Genomic DNA, 26,565 nt, shown 5'->3' with positions numbered 1-26,565 from the left:
TGAACGGAATATTTTAATATTAGGTTCCCTCTGCCTACCCTATTATGTGAGGGATACTTCGTAAAGTTATAAAGAATTTATTAAAATTGCAATTTTTTATTGATATTTCTAAATGGGTTGGTAAGTAGTATAATTCTTTTTTGCTATAGTTAGTTAACTGAATACCATATAATTAAAAGTAAGTTAACAGAAAAAATGTGTGCTTAATAATCTACAAATGATTTTCAAGTTTATTTAGTTCTTAATTTGTTTTTTCCTATTCCATTCCATCTTTCAATTCCGTCATCAGGCCAACTCAATGTTACTATAATATTATATTGTCATTCTATATGTATTCTATAGGTATTCTTTTTATTCTATACGGATTCTTAGAATTGACCTAATAAAAGTATGCTAAAAATCGTCTAAATCTGACTAAAAAAATTGAACTTAGAATTGTTGGTAGCCATTACATTTACGTATTAAAAATCAACATCTAAAACTTAAAACTTAAACTCTAAATGTTATAGTATTTTATTTTTATAATTTTTACATTATAACTGTAAAATTACGTTAATTTTATATAAAAAACTATATTTTTTACTAAATTATAATAAGATATAGGTCAAATATGAAAATTATGACAGAATCATATTTGTATATTTAAATATTATGAAATAGATAACGATCGCTTAAACTTTATCCGGAAAATCTATTAAAAGTATTTACTGCTTTATTGTGTCCTCTAGATGCTGAGGGTATAAGGCATAAGCGGAGCGTTTTTCTAGTAGCTTCGTTAATTAAGTAAACGTTTAATGTTTTTTTTTGGCTTTACTCTGTATTTCGCAGCAAAGTGGTAAGGTTTATGTTCTCATTTAGACACTTCCGCCTCCTACTTTCTGCCAAATTCTGGAGGAATTGCGTGGTGAGTAGTGCTTCCTTACCAGAGCGAGGACAATGATGATATTAAATATTTATTACACCGAGTACGAATGGAACTCACAACCGTCGCGATTACAGTAACATATTGGTGCCACGACGGTTTTATTTAAATTTATATGTAATAAATTTATCTGTGAAAATCAGTATAAATAGTTCGTAATTTGTTGCATTAATTTAACTTATAAGATAATATCAGTAAACAAATAGTATACTCGACTACAGGTGATTGCAATTTATTTTTCTTATTCAAATCAATTGATAAACCAAAGAAATCGAAAATCATCAATCAAAAAACCAAAGAAATCATAAGATAATACACAAAATCATTAGAAAAATTGCACAACGATTTGTTTTATTAATCGCTCATTTCTATAATATGGACTCAATCTAGTTAGTCGGACAACTTGTCTAGCGACGCGTCGACTACGTTTCTCACCCCCCTATAAAAGCCTTACAATGCCTTTGCAATGGCCAGTGTTACACAGACAGACGTTCAATTTTAAACATTTAATATAAATAAATTAACTTTAAATACTGTGTTTTGTTTCATAAAAGGTAAGAAGATGTGTATTTAGAATTATATTTTTTTTGTAAAATGTGGATTTTATTATTTTGTGTGTGAGTTAAATAGATTATAAACATTTTTATTATCACTTTTATACAGTATTATAACTTGATCTTAATCTTTTTTGTATAATATATATTGATATTAAACTTTAAATCTAAAACTATTTTTTTAATATAATTTGACTTTTAAAACTTTTAAATTTTTGAGTTAATATTATTCTTAGAACTGTTTACTTTTTGAAAAAAGTTTTTTTTTTAATTTAAGTTTAATTCAATTTAATTTCAATTAAATTAAGTTTAGTTAAGTAATAAATATTGCATTCCTCACTAGGGGTTGTATATTTATTATTTTCATTACTTCACTTTGGTAACGAGGCGAAACGCGTTGTTAAGTTCCGCCACTACACTTGTAATGTATCAAAAATTTGGCAGAATATAGTAAACGCAAACGTTTTAATGGGAACAGAGTTTCCTCAGGTTCTGCCTACTATGCTAAATAAAACAAAATAAATCTGTTTACATTTTTCTATAAGATCTTCAACTCTGAGGCATATATGAAGCATAATATTTTTTTTTCGCTTCACGATGTAAATCGCGTATAGCAGGATAGGCAGAGGATTTCTGGTATTAAAACACTCCATTCTCCAAAAATTATTAACACATAGTAACCAAAACGAATAAATGAAGGTAATGCATTCCCTCGAGTGGGAATCGAACCTACAACCGCCGAATTTGCCTCTGCGTCTCTAGGTCTAATAATAGATATTTAAAATAAATCTAATTCCACTTCCACTTATAACTAAAGTACATAGAAGTGCAATACTACAAGCACGGCGATACATCACAATCTGTCACAGGACTTCATTATATTGAATGTTGATACAATTTCTATTTTCGTTATTAAATTGTGTTTTTATTTATTTGTTTGTTTAACAAAAATAAAGAAGAATTAGGCCAGTCGTGGTGCAGAGGCGCAGGCGTGCTACTTTAGCCACGCCAAGTTGTGGATTCGATTCCCACTCGATTAAGTGAAATATTTAATATTTTTATTTTCCTCATTCTGGTAACGGGCGGCTTTGAATTTCGCCACTCAACGCGCAAGGCCTTCAGTATTTGGCGGAATGTGGAGAACGGAAGTGTCTTATCGGGAATGGAACGTCTTAACACTAGGATCCCAGGATTCTTCTGCTTACCCGCAGTGGAACAGCTTATGACTGTGAGCACGATGGTTGTGGGATCGATTCTTACTTAGGGGAAGAATGATGTGTAAATTATTTTTATTTCTCTATTTTGGGAAGAAGCTAAATGTTCAGTTCCGCCACTCAACACGTAGCGTTTAGAAAGTTAGGCGGAAAGTGGTTAAAAGAGTGCCTTAACACTAGGTTCCTTTTACTAATTGATTATTAAAACGAATTTTATTTTACCTCCACGCTATATCCACAAAGCAGGATGAGGAAATCTAATGTTAAGATATCCCTTCGCGTTAAGATACTGCCTTTCCTCATTTTCCGCATTTTCCGTAGAGTGGCAGAACTTAACGCCGCGCTTCGACTCGTTACAAACACAACAAGAGCCATAGCGAGAGATGAACACATGAAATATTTTATTTCCTTCAGTGAGAATCGAACCCACACCCTGTCGTGTTTACAGTCGCACGCTTGTGCCCTTTTGCTACAACTGGTCTCAAACAAAGAGCAAATGCTCAATTGGGATTTGAATTTTACCAGAACAGGAGAAGAAAAATAAATATTTTTTCCTATCAGATACTGTGTGCAACAGGCACATATATAGGATATATTTTAAAATTATTATTCGTTTTTTCAAGATATATTTCAGGTTAATATCATTTTTTCCTAATAATAACAGAAACGTTTTTTTTTTTAAAAACATAACCTCAAAAATAATCGAAGCCACAACCACCATCACCCACCAGGGCATTTAATTGTTCTATTGAACCTTTAATTGTAACATTAGATAATATTTCGACATTAAAAGTAGATATTCTATTTAATCAATACTTATTTAGTACAAGCTTCTACCTGTATCTCTAAGGCTTCGTAGTCTGGGGATTACTGTTATGTGAATGGTATTGCAACCAAAAATATCGTGTTTTGTTTTAAGCGATCTATAACCTCCTCCTTTTACAGAAGTCGGTTAAAAATAGCGGCTATCATAAAACGGTGGGTTTTACGAAGTGTGGGGTTCGAATTCGGGTCGGAAGCAGAGTAGGGTTACGAAACCTAGTGTTATAATATTTTGTTCCTAACGCATCGTCCACCTATCGACGAATTCCGGCTTGAGTGGCGGATCTTAACCAGGCTGAAGAAATGAAAATATTTTTTTCCCCCAAGTGAGAATAGAACCCACAAAACGTCAATCACCGTGCTTATGAATATTAATTACATTTTGTTAAATGTAATACATTTTTAAAACCTATTCTTAGCCTCATATCAATTGTCTATATATTAAATTTTATATATCTTTAAAGGTACTTGTAAGAAAACACGATGGATCACAACGAGTTTCGTGTAAAAGGTATGTATATTGTGAATTAATATATGTATTTTACAGATATTTAAAATTGCCGTAGAAGCCTTCGTAGGGCAGGCGTGTGCGACTGTGAATGCGATGGTTGTGGGTTCTGTTCCCATTCGTGGAATGAATTATTTAATATTTTTTCGCTCTTGTAAAAGAGAAAAGCACGGTGTTGAGTTTCGCACTTGACACGCATTGCCTTGACAATTCGTCGGAAAGTGAGGAACGGAACTGTACAACACTAGACTTACAGATTCCTAAAGTCTACCTAAAAAGCTAAAAAAAATATTATTCTGTGGGTTTAATTATTCTTGGTCAATGTCCGTTTATTTTTTTTTCTAAGTTATTTTCAATATTTTATGGAATCTACTGTTAAAACACTCTTTTACCTAAGCACCGCCCAGTCTTCGAGATGTGTTGATTCACATGACTCTTTGTCTAATTACCAGAATGAGGAAATAAAATCACTTATTACCCCCAGCAGGAATCGAATCCACAACTGTCTCGCTTACAGCTAAACCCTGTACCGCTGCGTCACGACGGCCTTTGTCACAGTGACATTGACAAATGAATAACAAACGAGATTAACTGCCTAATAATTAAAATAATAACACATATTATTGATTATTGTGCGTTCGTACGTTTCCGGAATATTAATGAATTTTGTTACTAGATCAAGGAAAAGGTTGAAAAGGTCACAGCAAGAGTGAATAGTATTCTTGAAAAAGGTTTCGTATATAATTTAAATAATAGGTGCTTTTAAAATTCCTTCTATAAGACGTGTGAATTAAATATGTACATTTTAAATACTGAAATTTCGTAGCATAGGGTCCCAGCGTTTGCTATGTGCGGGTTACAGAGTAAAGCTAAAAAATCGGTCAAACGTGGATCAGATTTGCCCACTGAGGGTTCCGTACCAATTTCAGGATTGTAGGTTAACGAGAAGTACAACAACTTATAAGTTTGCTGAAATGCACTTGTATGAAATAACTATCATTATTTGTACTGTAAGCTATCAATTATACCCTTTCCTTTTTTTTAGTTAACTTTGCTAGCTTTACACAAAGCTAAACCAATATAAAGAATAATAGATAGAACATATGTAAATCGTTATTACTATGTTCAAACGTATTCTAAAACATATGAAGTAATAAATAAGGAATCAAACGGTATAATAAAATTTGCACCCCATACACCGGCTTAGGGGATGAACTATAACGATACATGATGTGTTTCAAAGTCGATATTCTAGTCTTATTGGTGTATATAAAATGTTTGGGACAAATTCTTTTTATTGATCGTTGCTTTATATTTTACTTTAACACGAAGATAAACAGAGAAAATAGAAAAAGAGAAAATATTCGTGAATCGCAATGGAATAACGCCTGATTGTAAACGCGACGGTTCTAGCTTTAATTCCTATTCAGTGGGATTATATTTGAATTATTTTCATTTCCCCGCTCTGGTAGAAACAGCGCGGCGTTAAGTTCCGCTTTTCAACATGCTATGATTTGATTGGGGGAACTCGACGCTGCTATTTTTTATTTTTCCCTTTAAATGAAGTGATAACGTTGGTTTTAACCTTTTTTCTATGAAACAAATTTACCACTTCCTCCTTAAAAACTTGCAAGTAAAGAAATCTATCTACATTTTAATTAGAATGATAAAATGTGCTTATCCTTTGTACTCCATGTTTAGAATGCCTCTGAGGGAAGATAGATGGATATCCAACTTAATTAAATTTATAGTAGGTACTGTAAACTGATTCGCGGTTTCAAAAGTGTGATTATTTAAATTTTTTAAATGCCGATGTAAAAAAAAGCTATTAAAAAAATAAACTGAGGCTATACGTAGAGCCTTAGTTTGTGAATAATAATTTTATAATCTTTTTTCAAATTAATTGTGAAAAAATTATAGTTATAGGTTTAAAACAATGGATTTTTCTATTTGATATAGTATAACTTAAGTTATAAGAAAACACACAAAAATTATAATAATAGTTATTAGACAAAATAAAAGCAAATAAAGAATTACATTAACAAATATTCACAAATGCCCTTAGCCAAAGAGTTGGTGGACTATATAGCTGATTATTTGGAGAATATTCGAGACCACCGCGTGTACCCTGGGGTACAGCCGGGGTACCTCCACAAGAGGCTACCTACTGAGGCACCACAACTACCTGAGAAGTGGGATGACATTTTTAAGGATGTGGAAAATCATATTATGCCTGGGGTAAGTATCTTAGATAAGTATCTTAGACTTTTAAAATATACTAATATTGTTAATATGTTCAGTTACCATATATCCTATTATTCTTAGGGTTGAATATACTCTAAATTCCATATTTTCACCAGATCGTCCACTGGCAAAGTCCACACATGCATGCTTATTTCCCGGCGCTCACCTCGTACCCATCTATAATGGGAGAAATGCTGTCAAGCGCTTTGAACGTACTGTGCTTTACGTGGGTAAGTTATTTTTTTTAAATTATTTAATACAATAATAGTAATATTTTGTTATATTTCTCGTCCATTGACGTCCATTGTCATAAACATCTTTATACATGGCCTTTTTACTTGACCTTCCTTCAGTATCATCGATAAAGTGTTTTCGAAGTTTAACCCAGGTCTATCCACGTCTCTCTTCCCACTTACTGTTCCTTGATTTTTCGCATTCTTCATTCTGTAACAACGAACGAAGAAGACGAAAGTGGGAAACAGAGTGTCTTAACTCTAGATTCCCTCTGCTCACCCTGCCATATACGAGATCCATGATGAAACTAAAAAAATAATTAATTAACTCATCCATTTAGGCATCTTCACCCGCCGGAACTGAACTGGAGACCATTGCGATGAACTGGCTCGGCAAGCTTTTAGGCCTTCCGGACTGTTTTCTTAACGAAAAAAATGATAGTCCAGGTGGTGGCGTCATACAAGTAAGTATTGATTGAACCTCGTAATAAATTTATTTCTTTTCCGTGAGTCTCGCACTTACATAATGCATATACCTACTAAGCTAATACGGAGAAAAAAAATTATCATAAATCGGAAGGTACACATCGTAGAACCTTGAAATCTAGTATGAAGGACTCTCGGAGAGTATAGGAGAGCTCTAAGGGAGGATTTCCTGAAATTCTTGTAGTAAAACGTAAACGAGATTTCGAGTACTATTAGAAGTATGTAAAGCTTCTTTTCATACATCTCTTGAATTTTTATGACATTAGAGATAAGAATTTATTGTATATAACCTGACCTGTAACTTTCCATGAATTGATCGACCTTCCATTCGATTGAGATTGCGAATTGAATACTGGAAACCTACAGCTATTGTTTAACATAAATATAAAAATTATGATGATGAAGATAATACAAAAAAGATAAAACATAATAAAAAAACAAAAAAGCCGTACAAAAGGCAAACTAAGTCTGTGGTGTGGTTCAACTCACGCAATGTCTTAAAAATTGGGCGATAATAGAAAAAAAAAAACACTATTCCCTATTTTCTTTCATTATTCCCTCTGCCTACCCTACTGTGAACGTGAAGCTATTTTTTGATATCATATTTATTACTCCTTTATCTTTAGACAACAGCAAGCGAGGCGACTCTTGTAAGTCTTCTAGCTGCACGCACGAGAGCTCTGATGGAACTCTCGAGTCTCAACCCTGATATGCAGTCTTCTGAGTTATTGGGTCATCTAATCTGTTACTGTTCTGATCAAGCTCATTCTTCGGTGGAGAAGGCTGGTTTAATAGGTAAGTGGTAATAAAACATACGAATTAACAATGTAGTATTCTTAAAGAAAAAATATTTAGGTTTTTTAATGAATATTTTTCATATGTTGTTTGTGCTAGATCTCATTCACATTCTTAACAATTAAGACATGTATACCAAATTGGAAATAAAACAACGGCGTAAAGATACACTCAAAAATAACAAGTGATTGGAAAAATTATTTTATTTTATACTTAAAAACCTTATCATTTTTTTTAAATAATAGTAAACAAAAAAGTATAGGTGGTGATAGTTGGGTTTGCCTGTAAGCGGAGTGAATGATTTGTCTACCTCTTTGCTGTTTTTTTTCAGCTACATTTCCGACACGCTGCATACTTTCATTATTAATAATAATTAATTACCCGGAGTAAGAATTGAACCCACAACCGTGGCGTTACAGTGCCACAGGCGCACTGACACTGCCACGATGGTTTTTTTTATAAATTGTGTATTTAGCATGTCATGGGCATATTCTGATATTCTGGTATAAATAAGTACTAAATTATATATTTTTAGTTTATAATAATAGAAATTATCTTTCTTCTTTTCTATGAAAATGTCAAAATATATTTTAACGTTTAGGTTTAGTAAGAATGCGCTATATAGAGTCGGATGAAAACCAATGTATGCGCGGAGCTAAACTAGAAGAGGCCATATTGAACGACAAGGCGAAGGGCTTGGTTCCTTTCTGGGTAAGTTTATTTTTTTATAGCATATATGTATGTATCTCATATAGTTGGGTAGGCAGAGGTAACCTAGTGCCATGCCTACCATTGCATGTTGAGTTGTGGAACTCAACGCCGTTTTGTCTTCTTAGCGGAACGATGAAGCAACAATGTTTTTCCAACGAAATATTAAAGTGACGCCCACAATAACAGTAGAAATATCTCTGAACATAATATTTAAAAACCAACCAATTATTCTAATATTCTTTAAGACATCCACTGAATAATAAGAAGCATAAAACATAAAATAAAGAGATATTACACTCATTATTTATTATTTCAAATAGCTCCCATGGGTTTTGTTAGGGAAATACTCTATCGTCATAATAATATTGTAAATTCGCTATTTTTAAAAGCAGCTGGGGCACTCTCTGGGACCAATTATACTAAGATTAAGGAAGCAAGAAGCTTAGTGCTCTGTGAGACACTGATTGGTTGTATTTTAGAATTATAGTCACTATGATTCAGTGGGATAACGTTTGTAAACGCGTTGGTTGTGTATTCGATTTCCGCTCGAGGAATTATTCTAATATTCTAAGTAAAACTCATTGAGTTCTATGAATCTATAATCGAAAAAAAAAGATATTAATAATACCTTTTATCGCTCGACTAATTTTATTTGTTACTTCATTATTTTCAACATATTGGAGCTGTTGATGCGTCATTATACAAAGTAGGCTCGAAATAATGAGCTACCGTGCGACGTCGCATGTAAACTTATACAATTATAACTAAATTTACTTAGGCATTAGGCTCTCGTTTTATACAGGACGTAATTACATTTACTTAAAAAAAATAATTAAATATAATAAAATAAAAAAATTAAAATTATTATTATTAATTCTGTCATAGGTCTGTGCCACATTAGGTACAACAGGTTCAGTGGCTTTCGACAATCTAAGGGAGGTTGGCGAGGTGTGTGAAAAACATTCGACCTGGCTTCATGTGGACGCTGCGTATGCTGGCAGTGCCTTCATCTGTCCTGAATATAGGTATGAATTAGCTTTCTTTCTGATGTTTCGCATTTGCTGGTGTTTAAGGGGGTAGCAGATAGACAAGATATAATAATAGAATTTTCGAAATGTTGATTCGAGGTTGATGAAATGAGTTGATAAAATTCTTAATAATTGAATAACAAGTGCAGGATCATTGATAATAATCAACAATGATGATGATGATGATGATTATAATGATAGTGATAATAATGATCGTGATGATATTGATAATAGTAATGATGATGATTATGACGATAACGATGGTTATGATGAGAAAAGGGATTTTATATTTTATAGTCCCAAACTAAGTTGCGGAATACGACTCGTATCTGAATTTTTATTTTTTTGTAGGCATTGGCTAGATGGTGTTGAGTTGGCCGATTCATTCGCGTTCAATCCTTCTAAGTGGCTAATGGTGAACTTTGATTGCACTGCCATGTGGTAAGTATAGAAGTAAATTTAGATACGTATGATATTACTGTCAACCATTCAATACATAATGCCTCTATTTAGATACCTTTTTCGCGTATTTAGGTGGAAAGTGAAAGTAGCTTCACGCTTTTTCCCGTATAGCAGTATTGTTCAAATTACAATAGAATCATTCAAAAATTTTCTCAGTTTTCTTAACATTGAGAGTTGAGTTGCAGAACTCAATGCCGCACTAATTTTTCTATTTGTATTGTAAAACAACATAATATTCTTTTTTATTATTTCTATTTTCCAATCAACAGCTGGCTTATATAAATAAACATAATACATGACATAATGTTTCAGGGTCAAAAACAGCACTGCCCTACATAGGACGTTCAACGTTAATCCGATTTACTTACGACACGAAAACTCAGGTAATGCTCAAGTTGCTTAACTCAATTAAACATATATAAGGAAAATGTGGAAAAAAATAGTGACACGTCACTGTGTTATAATTAATTTTAAATTGCCATAAGTGAAGTACCTCGTATATTTAAACTAAGTATATGTTATATATTCGATAGGGTCCTATATACGAAATAGTAAGTTTTGTAGTAATAGTAGGTTTTTGGGTTCTTCGTGGATCCCGAAAATAGAATATAGGAGCAAGTACCCACTTGTGTTCTAAAATTAGTTTGAAAGTAGAAAACAGAGTGTCTTATCACTCCCTTCTGTGTATCCTGCATTGCGGGATGCTGTGTCACGCTGTAGACTAATTTTATAACGTTGATTACGGCAACCAATAAGCAATTTATTAATGGTGAGGCACCGTGATTTAAAATGCAGTTCCTAGAAAAATATATATTAACTAAATATTTTCTTATTTACAGGAAAAGCTATTGATTATATGGTAAGTAAAATATTATTATCTTTTTATCTATATAATAGTTCCCGAAAATTGTTTCTTTAACAATGCCTTTGGTTTTCTCTTATTTTATTTTGTTATTTTGTTCTTTTAATTTAGCTGGACTACTATGATTATTTATCATATGTTCCAGATTTTCTATTGAAAAGACTAAATAGAAAATGTCTATCACGCTTTATACTTTTGCTAAGGCGGCATTTGATTGTTTCTTATAGTTTAGCTGGACCCGACCTAGTTCTGCATCAGGTCTTCAAAATCAAATATAGCCTTGACTCTGCCCAGACACAACAAGTTTCATTCAAATCAGTCCAATACAAAATGTGTTTATAAACAGACAAACAGACATTAATATAGTTTAAAAATCATTCATGTTCTATTAGTTATTTTAGTATAGTAACTAATAATACAAATCTTAATTTTAAAATATTAGGTTGGTTCACAAGATGCGAATACGAAAAACAAAATAGACATAGACATCAAACGTACCAACTTAAGTACTGATAGTACTGACAGCACTGACATTGCTGACAAGCGTACTGACAGTGTATCTACTAATGACGAAGGCTATCCTACAAGTGAAGACTTGGATGATGAAAGCGATGAAGAGATGAAATTACATGGTTACAATGCAATGTCTTCTGGTTGCAATGAGAAAATACAGATAGAAAATCCTGATAAAACGGAACCTCTTGTATGATTTTTTTGTTTAGGTGATGGGTTTTTTGTTTAGGTGGTGATGGTAGTGGTGATGGCTCTATATATTATTAGATATAATGGGTTTTTGGGTTGGGCAAGGAACCTAGTGCTAAGACCCAAAACACTGCGTATTAAGATATGAAACTCAACGTTGCCTTTTGTTTTGACATGAGATAAGGTAAATAAAAATAATGAATTCTTTCAAATGGGAATCCAACCAATAGCTGTAATCGCTAATCAAACGCTATCCCGCTGCGTCATAACGGGATTTACTTTTTTCAGTTTTTAGCATCCTTAGTACCCACTATAGACTGGGATCCGACCGTTGAATCCTGCATAAACGAGTTTTCTTAATTAAACCTATATTAATGAATAATACATGATTAGTAGAACAGATTACACCTGGGTTGCCTGGAAAAATCCTGCCGCAATCACCTTTAATTACATTTTTTCGTAACTCGTTTTTGGAGAAAATTGCACCCATACGTTTTTTATATGAATCGCACATCATTTGAAAGATAATCGCATAAGGAATTGGAAAATTAAGGGTTGCCAGCTCTCAGTCTGCCGCAAGTCTAGGGTTGCCTGGTTTAAACATGTCACTAAATGTTAATAATTTGCACTCATGTGTTTGTTTAATGAATTATATATCAAATTAAAGCTTATTTTTTTCTGAACACTATAAAACAGGGTTGCCTGGAAAATTCCTGCCGCAAACAGGGGTTGCCAGCGTTTGAAATATTTTATTCCGGTTCCGTTTGACTATGAGAAAAGACGATGAAATGCGCGGTCTGCCTTATGTTTTAAAGTAAAATATTATATAATAGAAGGTCAATCTTAAAATCAATGTTTATTCTAATTGTTTACCTGTTAAATGATGATTTTAATCATATTAAGTACACGCAGAAAACTATTTAAAGATCATAGGGCAGAAGAAATCATCCTTATTATTCAAGTAAAATAATGAATCTATAATATTGAGTCTTTGCAAAATCTATTTTCTAAATACTAATATTTATTTATTAATTTAAATAACCCTTTCAAAACAACTAAATTATCTAATTAAGTAAATGTTTACAAATATCGATCTACTATAAGGTATTAATTACAACATGTTTCCTTAATATAATGAGAGGTGACAATTATTGCGGATATATTTTTATTAATTAAGAAAATATGGAAAATTACATTTCAATAAACAATCTCTCTCTCTCTTCGCCCTCTGCTTGTTTGATTTGACAACGCCGTCCGTATCCGTAGAAAGAATTATGGCGCCCATCTTTTTGGTACGAATATTTACGTTTTTGCAAAGTAAATGAAAACTATTCAACTAATAAAAACTATTAAAAAATATAGATAAAAAAATGTCGCTAGCAAGAACTTGTCCGTCTATGCTGATAGTTTTTAAGGCATTTAGGTCTGAAAGAATTGTTCTTATAATTATAATAAAGCGTAATCACTCACTCACGTCCCTAACTTAGTGTAATCAAAACTGAGGCAATTCCCACGGCCACAATTGTCACATTTTATTAAACTATATAATATTAAAGATTATAGTATACTTTCATTTTGCATTAGAAAATAATTAAAAAATACTTCTTTATATTTTTGTTTTAAAACAATGAACTTTTTGTAACACTGTAAATGATAACCGTGCATTGTGTCACTATTTAAAAAAATGTCACTGTATTTAAAATTCATTTTTAGGCGAAACAATAACATAATTTTACACTTTTGGAAAGATTCCTTGTTAAATTCTATCACATTTTCACATCTTCATTTTTGTCAAGTAAAAACGTCTTTACTCCAAAACGAAAGGTAAGTAACTAAGTAATATGCTCAAAAACAACTCATTTGGCCATCTGCACTTTTATTGCATTTAGAAACAATACATCTTCGAAAATAATTTTATTGCATTTGGTTTGCTTTGTATCGCGCCGCAAAATGTTTATCTATAGTAAAAAATAGCCAACTAATTGATATTTGCCGACTCTTGGTCATAAACCGTAAATAGCGTTTATTAGTCGGCATTACTGTTGGATTTTCTTCGAATTTATTTTGCTAACTTAGTTTTGTTTATTATAATTCTATTATATATATTTCTTTCCTATGCAAATTATTAAAAATTGCGTGAGAAAAAATCAAATCAAATCAAATCAAACAAGTAGAGGACGAAGAGAGAGAGAGAGAGAGTTCATTGAAATGTATTTTTCAATATAATTAATAAAAAAAATATCCGCAATAATGGTCACCCTTCTTTATATTAAGGGAACATGATGTATATGTATGTATATTAATAGTTTATAGAAGATCGATATTTGTAAACATTTATTTAATTAGATAATTTAATTGTTTCAAAATGGTAATTTAAATTAATAAATAAATATTAGTATTTAGAAAATAGATTTTGGAAAGACTCAATATTATAGATTCATTATTTTACTTGAAAAATAAGGATGATTTCTTCTGCCCTATGATCTTTAAATAGTTTTCTGCGTGTACTTAATATGATTAAAATCATCATTTAACAGGTAAACAATTAGAATAAACATTGATTTTAAGATTGACCTTCTATTATATAATATTTTACTTTAAAACATAAGGCAGACCGCGCATTTCATCGTCTATTCTCATAGTCAAACGGAACCGGAATAAAATATTTCAAACGCTGGCAACCCCTGTTTGCGGCAGGAATTTTCCAGGCAACCCTGTTTTATAGTGTTCAGAAAAAAAATAAGCTTTAATTTGATATATAATTCATTAAAAAAACACATGAGTGCAAATTATTAACATTTAGTGACATGTTTAAACCAGGCAACCCTAGACTTGCGGCAGACTGAGAGCTGGCAACCCTTAATTTTCCAATTCCTTATGCGATTATCTTTCAAATGATGTGCGATTCATATAAAAAACGTATGGGTGCAATTTTCTCCAAAAACGAGTTACGAAAAAATGTAATTAAAGGTGATTGCGGCAGGATTCTTCCAGGCAACCCAGGTGTAATCTGTTCTACTAATCATGTATTATTCATTAATATAGGTTTAATTAAGAAAACTCGTTTATGCAGGATTCAACGGCCGGATCTCAGGGTATTAGATATGTTTATGAGCAAACGTAACTTATCATACGTTTATCAATGTCGAATCCCTTAAACGAATACCCTGAGATCCGGCCGTTGAATCCTGCATAAACGAGTTTTCTTAATTAAACCTATATTAATGAATAATACATGATTAGTAGAACAGATTACACCTGGGTTGCCTGGAAGAATCCTGCCGCAATCACCTTTAATTACATTTTTTCGTAACTCGTTTTTGGAGAAAATTGCACCCATACGTTTTTTATATGAATCGCACATCATTTGAAAGATAATCGCATAAGGAATTGGAAAATTAAGGGTTGCCAGCTCTCAGTCTGCCGCAAGTCTAGGGTTGCCTGGTTTAAACATGTCACTAAATGTTAATAATTTGCACTCATGTGTTTTTTTAATGAATTATATATCAAATTAAAGCTTATTTTTTTTCTGAACACTATAAAACAGGGTTGCCTGGAAAATTCCTGCCGCAAACAGGGGTTGCCAGCGTTTGAAATATTTTATTCCGGTTCCGTTTGACTATGAGAATAGACGATGAAATGCGCGGTCTGCCTTATGTTTTAAAGTAAAATATTATATAATAGAAGGTCAATCTTAAAATCAATGTTTATTCTAATTGTTTACCTGTTAAATGATGATTTTAATCATATTAAGTACACGCAGAAAACTATTTAAAGATCATAGGGCAGAAGAAATCATCCTTATTTTTCAAGTAAAATAATGAATCTATAATATTGAGTCTTTCCAAAATCTATTTTCTAAATACTAATATTTATTTATTAATTTAAATTACCATTTTGAAACAATTAAATTATCTAATTAAATAAATGTTTACAAATATCGATCTTCTATAAACTATTAATATACATACATATACATCATGTTCCCTTAATATAAAGAAGGGTGACCATTATTGCGGATATTTTTTTTATTAATTATATTGAAAAATACATTTCAATGAACTCTCTCTCTCTCTCTCTTCGTCCTCTACTTGTTTGATTTGATTTGATTTGATTTTTTCTCACGCAATTTTTAATAATTTGCATAGGAAAGAAATATATATAATAGAATTATAATAAACAAAACTAAGTTAGCAAAATAAATTCGAAGAAAATCCAACAGTAATGCCGACTAATAAACGCTATTTACGGTTTATGACCAAGAGTCGGCAAATATCAATTAGTTGGCTATTTTTTACTATAGATAAACATTTTGCGGCGCGATACAAAGCAAACCAAATGCAATAAAATTATTTTCGAAGATGTATTGTTTCTAAATGCAATAAAAGTGCAGATGGCCAAATGAGTTGTTTTTGAGCATATTACTTAGTTACTTACCTTTCGTTTTGGAGTAAAGACGTTTTTACTTGACAAAAATGAAGATGTGAAAATGTGATAGAATTTAACAAGGAATCTTTCCAAAAGTGTAAAATTATGTTATTGTTTCGCCTAAAAATGAATTTTAAATACAGTGACATTTTTTTAAATAGTGACACAATGCACGGTTATCATTTACAGTGTTACAAAAAGTTCATTGTTTTAAAACAAAAATATAAAGAAGTATTTTTTAATTATTTTCTAATGCAAAATGAAAGTATACTATAATCTTTAATATTATATAGTTTAATAAAATGTGACAATTGTGGCCGTGGGAATTGCCTCAGTTTTGATTACACTAAGTTAGGGACGTGAGTGAGTGATTACGCTTTATTATAATTATAAGAACAATTCTTTCAGACCTAAATGCCTTAAAAACTATCAGCATAGACGGACAAGTTCTTGCTAGCGACATTTTTTTATCTATATTTTTTAATAGTTTTTATTAGTTGAATAGTTTTCATTTACTTTGCAAAAACGTAAATATTCGTACCAAAAAGATGGGCGCCATAATTCTTTCTACGGATACGGACGGCGTTGTCAAATCAAACAAGCAGAGGGCGAAGAGAGAGAGAGATTGTTTATTGAAATGTAATTTTCCATATTTTCTTAATTAATAAAAATATATCCGCAATAATTGTCACCTCTCATTATATTAAGGAAACATGTTGTAATTAATACCTTATAGTAGATCGATATTTGTAAACATTTACTTAATTAGATAATTTAGTTGTTTTGAAAGGGTTATTTAAATTAATAAATAAATATTAGTATTTAGAAAATAGATTTTGCAAAGACTCAATATTATAGATTCATTATTTTACTTGAATAATAAGGATGATTTCTTCTGCCCTATGATCTTTAAATAGTTTTCTGCGTGTACTTAATATGATTAAAATCATCATTTAACAGGTAAACAATTAGAATAAACATTGATTTTAAGATTGACCTTCTATTATATAATATTTTACTTTAAAACATAAGGCAGACCGCGCATTTCATCGTCTTTTCTCATAGTCAAACGGAACCGGAATAAAATATTTCAAACGCTGGCAACCCCTGTTTGCGGCAGGAATTTTCCAGGCAACCCTGTTTTATAGTGTTCAGAAAAAAATAAGCTTTAATTTGATATATAATTCATTAAACAAACACATGAGTGCAAATTATTAACATTTAGTGACATGTTTAAACCAGGCAACCCTAGACTTGCGGCAGACTGAGAGCTGGCAACCCTTAATTTTCCAATTCCTTATGCGATTATCTTTCAAATGATGTGCGATTCATATAAAAAACGTATGGGTGCAATTTTCTCCAAAAACGAGTTACGAAAAAATGTAATTAAAGGTGATTGCGGCAGGATTTTTCCAGGCAACCCAGGTGTAATCTGTTCTACTAATCATGTATTATTCATTAATATAGGTTTAATTAAGAAAACTCGTTTATGCAGGATTCAACGGTCGGATCCCAGTCTACTAGGGATGCTAAATGTAAAGCTGAAAAAAGATGAGAAGATTTTATGACAACATTATATTTGTAAAATAAAAATTGTTTCGTTTTTAAGTATTACCGAAAACTAATTTCACACTAATTAATTAATTTTCTTATTGTTTTTTTGAATTTCATGATTTTTCATAATTATATAAATATATATTTTAACAGTTCGAAAATAACAGTTAAAATATATATTAATAAATAATAAAAATATATATCTATACTAATATAATAAGGCGGAAGAGTTTGTTTGTTTGTTTGTTTGTTTGAACGCTAAGATCTCTGGATCTACTGGTCTGATTTACATTGTTTTTGTTTTGTATAAAAGCTGCATTCTCCAGAAGTGCTATAGGCTATATAACATTACATTACACATATAAGGGTCATAATCAGAAAAAGTGCACATTTTGTGTCTTTTCTTGTCCCGCTACTTTGAATGCGTTTTAAAAATACAATTTTAAAGATAATTTAAATATTTTGCCATTTAAGATAAATTTACTTATTAACTTAAAGATTTTTGTAATATTTTAAATGTATTAAGGCTTTTAATAGTATTTTTTGTTAGTTGCAAAAAACTTTTCAAAATGCTTCCATACAATTTTTCGTGTCCCATTCACCACTTTACTTTTTAAAAATTGATTTGTTACGAATATTTATGGTTTTATTTGATTTCAGATATGTTTATATTACTTTACTTTATGCATAATATTAAATAGAACTACTTTTATTGATACATTATTTAATAAATAATATATATTAATTAACTAAATTTGTCCCAAAATATTGTCTTTTTGTTACTCAGGGCTAGTAACGTACAATTAAAATATGAACGCAATTATTTTGGATGGTATTTAATATTAGTTTTTATTGTGGCACCATTATTCTAAAAGTCAATGCTGTCGTAGCTACAACCAGTAGTGTTCTCGCTGCAGTTGAGGGGTTCAAGTGTTTTAAAGGGAATGCGTAAAATTACATCTCAGGGTTATAAACGGCTTTTATTTTGGTAAGTATTCTATAATTTCGTTTTCTTGTTTATGTTATTTGCTTCTTTTTACAAAATCTCAAAAAAGAACGTCAGTGCTTGCACATGCAACACGTGGCTTATGAGCAAATATTTAAAAAGGTTAGAATTTCTCAGATTTCATTCTCAATTTCGTTATATTTCGTTACGAAACGAAACTGAGAAAATATGAAGCCTAGTTCACAATTACGGTACCAATGTTTTCTTATATATGTTTATAATAAAATTTTATCGAACCGGTGCTTGTATATGGAAGATATGTATATAAGAAAAAAAAATTGCTGGCATATGAAAAAAACTATTAGTGACTTTTCATAACGTAAAGTAACCAAAAATAATGATTTTTAAGTTTTTTTGCTTGTTTGCTTGTTTGTCTATGTGTTTGTGCACGCTAATCTCAGAAACAGCTGAACCGATTTAGTTACAATTTATTTTTATTCTTTCTGAAATTAGTTGTGATTTTGTGATTATTATTTTTTGATATATATTTTTGTATTTTCAGTAAGCGTAAGCTCCTATGTCAAATGCTGAAACAAATGCTTTTTTTTTTTTAGATATAGAGAACGTCTTAAAAAGACCAATCCTATTAAATATGAAGATATGCGGAATAAACACTTACAAAGAATTAAACTTAATTCCAATGATAACGACTCAAATTTTGATATATTTTAAAGTGAATTTAATTTTATCATTAACTTTGTGATCTCTAACTAGAAATATAAGTTTATTACGTTACGAACTAGCATTATTATATTGTTAATATTTTCACTTTGTTATGTTTTCTTCTTACATTTATAATCTGTTAATTCAACGATTGAACCTTTAAAATTTTGATCTGTGTCTCATTAAATAAAAAAAACAATAGTTTTATTCATATAATATCGTTATTTTGTTGTGTATAATGCCTTATGTCATCAGTTTCGTAACAAACTTTATCAGTGTTGTTACTTATCAGTTACGTTACGAATTCGAAAATGTCCACTTTTCTGATTATGACCCATAAACTAATATATTTTAAAGTACTTTCTAATTTGACATGCAATTTATTCTGCCATGTTAATAACAACCGTCGCGTCGCTACGCAACCGGTACCGCGACATTTTGATATTCATCCTTATGAAGTTTGATAAGTAATTAAGGAGATGTCACTGATTCGAAATGATCTAGCCTTCGGGCGGCATAATATGAATATGTCCGACGCGAAAATATTCTTATAGTTCAAGCAGGCGTAGCCGCGTCCGGGTCCACTAGTATCTTATAAAACAAAGTCGCTTTTTGTGTCTGTCTGAACTTTCTAACTCTTCTTCTTCTAAACCACCCAACTGATTTGAATGCGGTTTTCACCATTACGTCGAGTATTTCTCAGGGAAGGTTTATATATAGTTTATTATTTGTACATTCTTATGTAAATTAACATAAATACGATAAATGTGTATAAAGTCCTACCCGCTGAGACACTTTGGCGCATGCGCTGCTTTAATGGTAAATACTACATGAAAAAAATGTACTGGAGTATTGTTCCTCTTAATAAGATCTACAAAAAAGTCCGCGATGGCATATTCGTATCTTTTAAGAATAACGTGTAGTGATCATATTTCTGTCTAAAAATAGTAATTTCAATATATTTTTTATTGTGAGGGATATTTCTTCATAATGGTATTAATCCTTATCCTTTAAAATACTTTATTAAATTTCTACGTTAAACGAAGATAAAATTTGCTTTTTAAACTATTTCCAAATTGCGAATAGTTTTAGAGAAAAACGCATTTAATTATTGACACATCACGCCGTTCACACATCAACTGTATCGAGTCAAGTTTCACTTATCCCTTACTCTCAGCATATAAATAAGTATATTAGTTACGTTGGCCATTTAATGTAGATCAAAACTGTCTTTTCTGTTTTTCCTTTTAATAAGTACTTTAGAAGTTGTTACAATATCAAAAAATCCTTGCTGCGAAACGCGCCTCGCGACGTTATGCTTATACAAGCGAGTCCGCCGCGCCTGCCTGCCTTACACGCATCGGTGGTTCAGTGGTAGAATGCTCGCCTGCCACGCGGGCAGCCCGGGTTCAATTCCCGGCCGATGCATTCTATTTAATTTTCGTCACAGGCAGCCACGTAGTGCTTGCTTTTCATCAGGGACAGAATACCCTCTTCAGCATTAACCACAAGCTCGAAAAAAAAAACCCGCCTGCCTTTATAGCAACGAAGATTTAGATTCGTTTGCACGTATTGGATAATTCGAGTTGAATGTATTATTTAATGTCATTTAACTATCTAAAAATAGTAATTTAAATATATTTTAATAAGTACTTGAAAAGATTAGTATCACAGATATAAAATTACGGTACCTACAAAAAAATCCTTGCTGTGTAAAACAATTGGAAAATCCTTATTGAAACTACGAAAATGCGGGTTGCATTAGGGTTTAATTAATTTTCACATTATCTTAAGTGATTTGCAAACATACATTATATGAATAATCCAGTAGTAAAAGCGGGCGAAGCCGCAATAGGGTCGCTAGTTAATAAATAATTTGTTTCTACTTCCAGCATTGGCAAATACCATTGAGCCGCCGTTTCAGGGCTCTGAAGCTGTGGTTCGTACTGAGGAACTATGGTGTGGTTGGACTACAGAAGCATATCCGTGAGGTAATATTTCTATATTACACTACTTATTTCTTGTAATTTTAGTGTATACTTGAGATGGAGTGTTCTACCACTATGTTGAAGTGAAGAGATCGAAAAAATACAAAACTAACCCGCAACGTTCAACATTTTATAGGTTTTCTAAAAAAGTATATATTAAAAAAGTAATATATTAGCATTTATATTTTTCAGGGTGTCCGTCTTGCTCAAAAGTTTGAAGCCTTGGTCTTAGCTGACCAACGATTTGAAATACCACAACCTAGGAATTTGGGTAAATATTTTTAATCTTATCTTAATTTTAATCTTATCTTATTTATGTTAATGAGCAATTTAAATTAGGTCATTAACATAAATATACATACTTACAATTAAATCCCAAAATTGAATGCTAAGACAGTCTAGAGACCAATATTAGAACATTTGACTCTATGTATACTTAACACACAAATTTCTCCAAAACTGCTTAGAAATATTAATTTAAATTATTTTAAAAAATATTTCTATATTACAAAATATTTCTACAGGGATGGTCGCTTTTCGTCTTAAAGGCGATAACACATTGACGGAGCGTCTTCTCAAGCGGTTAAACGCAAGAGGCCTCATACACGCCGTACCTGCTTGCTTCAAAGGAGTATACGTCATACGATTTACTGTAACCTCCCAGAGAACGACGAACCAAGATATTCTAGGTGAGGATATTGATAGTTACTTTTTTATCTAATCAGAAATCAGCTACACGCTGTATCCCGCACACAGCAGGGCAGGCAGAGGGAACCTAGTGTTGAGACACTCCGTGCCCCATTACTAAAACATACAATTGTCCTTTTCCCGAAATAATAGTATATGTTTTTTTTGTTTTTATTCAATTTTTATTATTTTTACAGATGATTGGAACGAAATCAAGACTGTTGCTTCAGAAATATTACTAGAGGTTTACGGATCTGACAAAGGCAATATTGTTATACCAAAGAAGCCAAGGATCTCTTTGAAAGGTATTTTTTATTCTATACTAGCGACCAACTCGCGGCTTCGCCCGTTCGAACTAATGGATTATTTACTCAATTCTCTGATTTACGTTCCCGTTTTAATATATATTGTAAGTTTGCAGTGCACTTAAGATTTCTAATATGAAAATTATTAGGTTAACTTAGGTTACATTTTCGTAATTACCATAACGATATTCAACAACTTATCCATACATATAATAAAATCGCAACTCCTATGTACACGGAGGATACATTAAAAATGACATTGCGGAACAGCAATGTATACCATTTGTTTGTGTGTTTGATCACGCTAATCTCAGAAACAAAAGTTAATTAAAATTCTATAAAAAAGTTATAACAATATAAAGTATGTTGTAAATAACTATAAAATTACTATTTTATTGAATCGACAGATATTTTGGTTTACAACACGTAAGTAATTTAGTTTAGTAAATAAATAATTGTATTGTTCAAGCGGGCGAAGACGTGAGCGGTTCGCTAGTGTTCATGAGTGATGTGACTAACATCGTATAGTTGTTTTGTTCGTATAAGTTGTTTTTATTTAACTTTAATTTTGTAACATTAGTAAATTAAAAAATATATTTTATTTTTATTTATAACTGACCTTGATAATTATTTATTTATCCTCATAGAGATGTTATCACTTTTTAGTGTACTCTTTATTTTTGAGAATTAATTTGCATTTACAGTCACAAAAAAATACAATCATATATTATGTCGTGAACTTTTTTATCTGTATAATTGATAATATTTAATATTTATAGTATTTTTTGTTTAATAAATATTTGGTATATTATATCATTACACGAACATGTGTAGAAAGCACATTTTGGCCATTTTTAAATTCATATACCTTTTGAAAAACTTCCAACATTCTTATAGTTAATAAATATTTAAATAAAATATTTTTTCAAATTAAAAAGTCTATGTTTTTCACCTGACTATTATCATATCGGCGAAAAAATATTCAAAATTTCACTGTAATACCACATTATTATCGACAATGTACTGTTGATAATAATTGAAAGATAGTTATAGTATAACATACTACGAGATACCTTTATATCAAACACACAGACAAAATATAGAATAATATATTCTATAAAGGAATCACACATTCTTTATATTCTTTCACAATAATATATTACTCTAGCAACCTCTAGCAACCTCTAAAGAATATTCTTTAGAGGTTGCAGTGTATTAAGATGACTGCTGTTATCACATTTAGGCCTCTGATATCCTAATAAGTGCCATAAAAATTAGCCATATTTGAAAATATATCGAAACATTCAATTGTTATTTTTTTCGTAATTGAAACGTATTACAAAATTTGCATACAAGTCATTTGTTTTGAGTATAAAATTAGATTTAATTCATAAAATATATTTGATACTTCATTAACATGATTATTTCAAATATTTTTATACACATTTATATATACTTGAGAAATAAAAGTAACATATATATCTAAAAATTATTAATTTTTTGTGAAAACTGTAATAAAAACTGAGATTAAGCCCAAAAAGACGTACCTCCAGACCCTAGGCTATCACCATACAAAAAATATTAAAGTTTTGTTCGGTAGCTTTTGCGTGGTGAACAAATAGACAGACAGACAAGAATTCTGCTAAGTGATTTTTTAGCTTCTATAATCTATATGTTAACCGACTTAATTTTTTTTTATATTCTTAATGTACAGAATTGACTTTTTCATCCTTTTTTTTCAATTTTATTTATATTTATATCGTGAAATTTCAGAAACGCGAGAGTTAAATGCCACATTTGGCACCAGTCTCCTCCTTGCCAATAGCCCGATGAGTCCGAAAATTGTAAACGGAACCCATGTCGCCATTTGTGATTATGAACAAGTACTTTCGTCTTGTGCCCAAACGTTTGCGCAATTGAAGATGGAACCTAAAGATAGTCCGGGTAAGAATAATATTCCTTATATCTCTTCTCTTCTCTTCCTCCTTCCGTATTATATACAACTAAAGTACAGTTAATATTTGTATGTAATTCTCAAATAAATAAATAAGGTGGGATGTGCATAAATTAATAGTCTAATTGGCTAAATCTTGATTCACGCCATTCTCTGTATATAAAGGCAGAGGAAACATAATGAATGTTTAGACCATTACCCTGCCCCCCATTTTCTGCCAATTTTTCTGGGACTTTGCTTATTGAGCGGCGGAAATCAACGCCGCGCTTTGTCTCCTACCTTTTGCTACAATTAAATTTAATATTAAATTATATGAGTTAAGTACGTATTTTTTTTTAATTAAACCTTTTTTATTTCAATACATTTTTTTTCTTATCTTTCTATTTCATTAAGAAGAATAGCATGCATGTTGTCGATCTACGACTAAACTCTTTTATAATTGGCTAAAAAATAATGTTCCACATTTATTACTTACCATTATTTATTACTTCTTTACATATATATTTTTTCTTTTAGTTCATAAAATCTATTTTCTTTAAGAAAATATCATTCACTTAGTACTTTATAACTTTTATTTTCTATAATATTATAACATTCTTTCTATCATAACACGCTTTACTAACTTTTTCATAGAGATGCGCAGGCGTATCCGCGGTATACGCATGTGTGGAAAGAAATACTCACTTGATTCATACATGGACATGGTACAAGGGCTTATGGTGGAGCAATCTCTACCTCTCTGCTCAGAAGATGAGAGGGAAGACGCTTCTAATGGTAATTGGGTTCTTCCTAGAGTTAATCTTCAGTTATCGCCAACTACCATTTTCCTTTGCTTTTTAAAATACCATACTTTTGTATTTTCTTATCATTTTGTAAGTGTACAGTAGACTGAGTTTGTTTGTGTGAATTCATTACTTTATGTGTTATTAGGTTTTAATTTTATTGGTTTATTTTAGGACCGAAAAGTGATCCAATTGGAGCTAAATATTGAGGTAATTCAGGATTTGCTAAAAAGGTGGCGGATTTATTCTGCTTTAATTAACTCCACAATTATTGCTAAACTATAAAAGCTTTTATAAAAATTTTTTTACAGCATATAATAATAGAACGCGTAGTGGTATTCTAAAATGACAATCATCTAAATAATATTGATATATTACAGGCTCTAGTCCCGGTGAACGATCTTCCATCACAACTTCCCCTGTAGCATCTGCGAGTAATAAACGAGAACACAACACAGAAACCAATCAGCTAAGTGTTCCGACTACTGGTACACCACCTAAGCCATCTCGATCCAAGTCCGTTGACATTTCTCTATCTGAATTAGCACTAGATGAGGCTACTATATCTATTGATATGAAAAATAATGAAATAACAATAACGCCAACTGGTTCCAAAAAGGTTGACGAATATGTCCGTTTCAATGCTATCGATGAAAAATTGGATATAGGTGATAATTTAAGTGATTCTTATGATAAATTTCAAGATGCACTTCTTAGTGACTACCGTTCTGATATAAATGATAGAGATGATTCATCCAAGCTCACTATTAAAGGCCCAGGGAGCTACATTAAGAAATTGATTCAACAGTTTAGTGAAGGGCCATTCGACGTAGAAGAACCAAAGGCAGAAAATGAAAGAGCTATTTTGAAACAAACAATGAAAGATAGGGCTGATGCAATATGCAAGAAATGTTTTCATTACAAAGGTAGAATTAATAAGTAAATTACTGATGATTTCAAATATTTAATACTAATAGTATTATTTTTGTTATTTTTTTGTTTATATACTGTCGAGCACAATTATACAGCTTTTTAACAGATTATTATGCTTATTTTGATAAGATTTTGTTTAAATGAAAGCGCAAACGATATACAATCACAGTTTATCAAAAATATGTAGATTATAGAATATTTAGAAATATCATATAAGCTTTTAGACATAGATTTAGATTTAAAAAGCATTAAAAACTATTATTTAGGTAGGGTCTTAGATTTTCACACAATTTTTTATGTGAAATTATTTAACAGGATTAATCGCGTATATTTTTTCGTGCCTTACACCGCCAATTATACACCGACAGACGGATGCCACCTCAGCCTACCCGTGACCACGGACCACTAAGTCTTAAAAACGTCTGGTTTTCATAATAACGTATGATAAAAAATATACACGATTAATGCTGTTAAAGACTTTCATATAAAAATATATTATCTAGGTATTTAAAGTTGAAATACTGCTGTGCCACATCAATAAAAAAAAATAAGATATATAAATTTTCAAGTAGAAAAATTGTATCGGAAATGAAAATTAGTTTAGAAATTGTAATCGATTGCTTATATATTATATTATAGTTATTTATAATCGACTAATCGATATTCCTATTGAAAATGTAAAAAAAAAATGTTAAATAAATATGTTTACTGAGGCAGTTTTT

At 31.1% G+C, this 26,565-nt stretch overlaps 1 protein-coding gene across 2 annotated transcripts; it reads left to right on the top strand.

The window, feature by feature from the left end:
- Positions 1-1,344: 1,344 nt before the first annotated feature.
- Positions 1,345-26,559, top strand: Hdc (histidine decarboxylase). Of its 2 annotated transcripts, XM_085188456.1 has the most exons (19): positions 1,345-1,476; positions 3,977-4,023; positions 6,086-6,258; positions 6,381-6,494; positions 6,839-6,961; positions 7,610-7,778; positions 8,380-8,489; positions 9,375-9,514; positions 9,869-9,958; positions 10,292-10,362; positions 10,819-10,838; positions 11,284-11,544; positions 21,087-21,185; positions 21,375-21,453; positions 21,707-21,871; positions 22,067-22,174; positions 23,948-24,118; positions 24,762-24,902; positions 25,291-26,559. In XM_085188456.1, the coding sequence occupies exons 2-19, from the start codon at positions 3,996-3,998 to the stop codon at positions 25,851-25,853; spliced, it is 2,625 nt and encodes an 874-aa protein (XP_085044582.1). In that variant the 5' UTR covers positions 1,345-1,476; positions 3,977-3,995; the 3' UTR covers positions 25,854-26,559. The 2 variants fall into 2 exon arrangements, with proteins under 2 accessions (XP_085044582.1, XP_085044583.1); XM_085188457.1 differs by lacking the exon at positions 11,284-11,544.
- The last annotated feature ends 6 nt before the right edge of the window (positions 26,560-26,565 follow it).

Source organism: Heliconius melpomene, chromosome 7, assembly GCF_056956725.1.
Source record: "Heliconius melpomene rosina isolate 202511_hmr_F chromosome 7, ASM5695672v1, whole genome shotgun sequence".
In the NCBI taxonomy this organism is placed as follows: domain Eukaryota; kingdom Metazoa; phylum Arthropoda; class Insecta; order Lepidoptera; family Nymphalidae; genus Heliconius; species Heliconius melpomene.
Note: the sequence above shows the minus strand (reverse complement) of the source record. Positions and strands in the feature narration are given on the sequence as shown.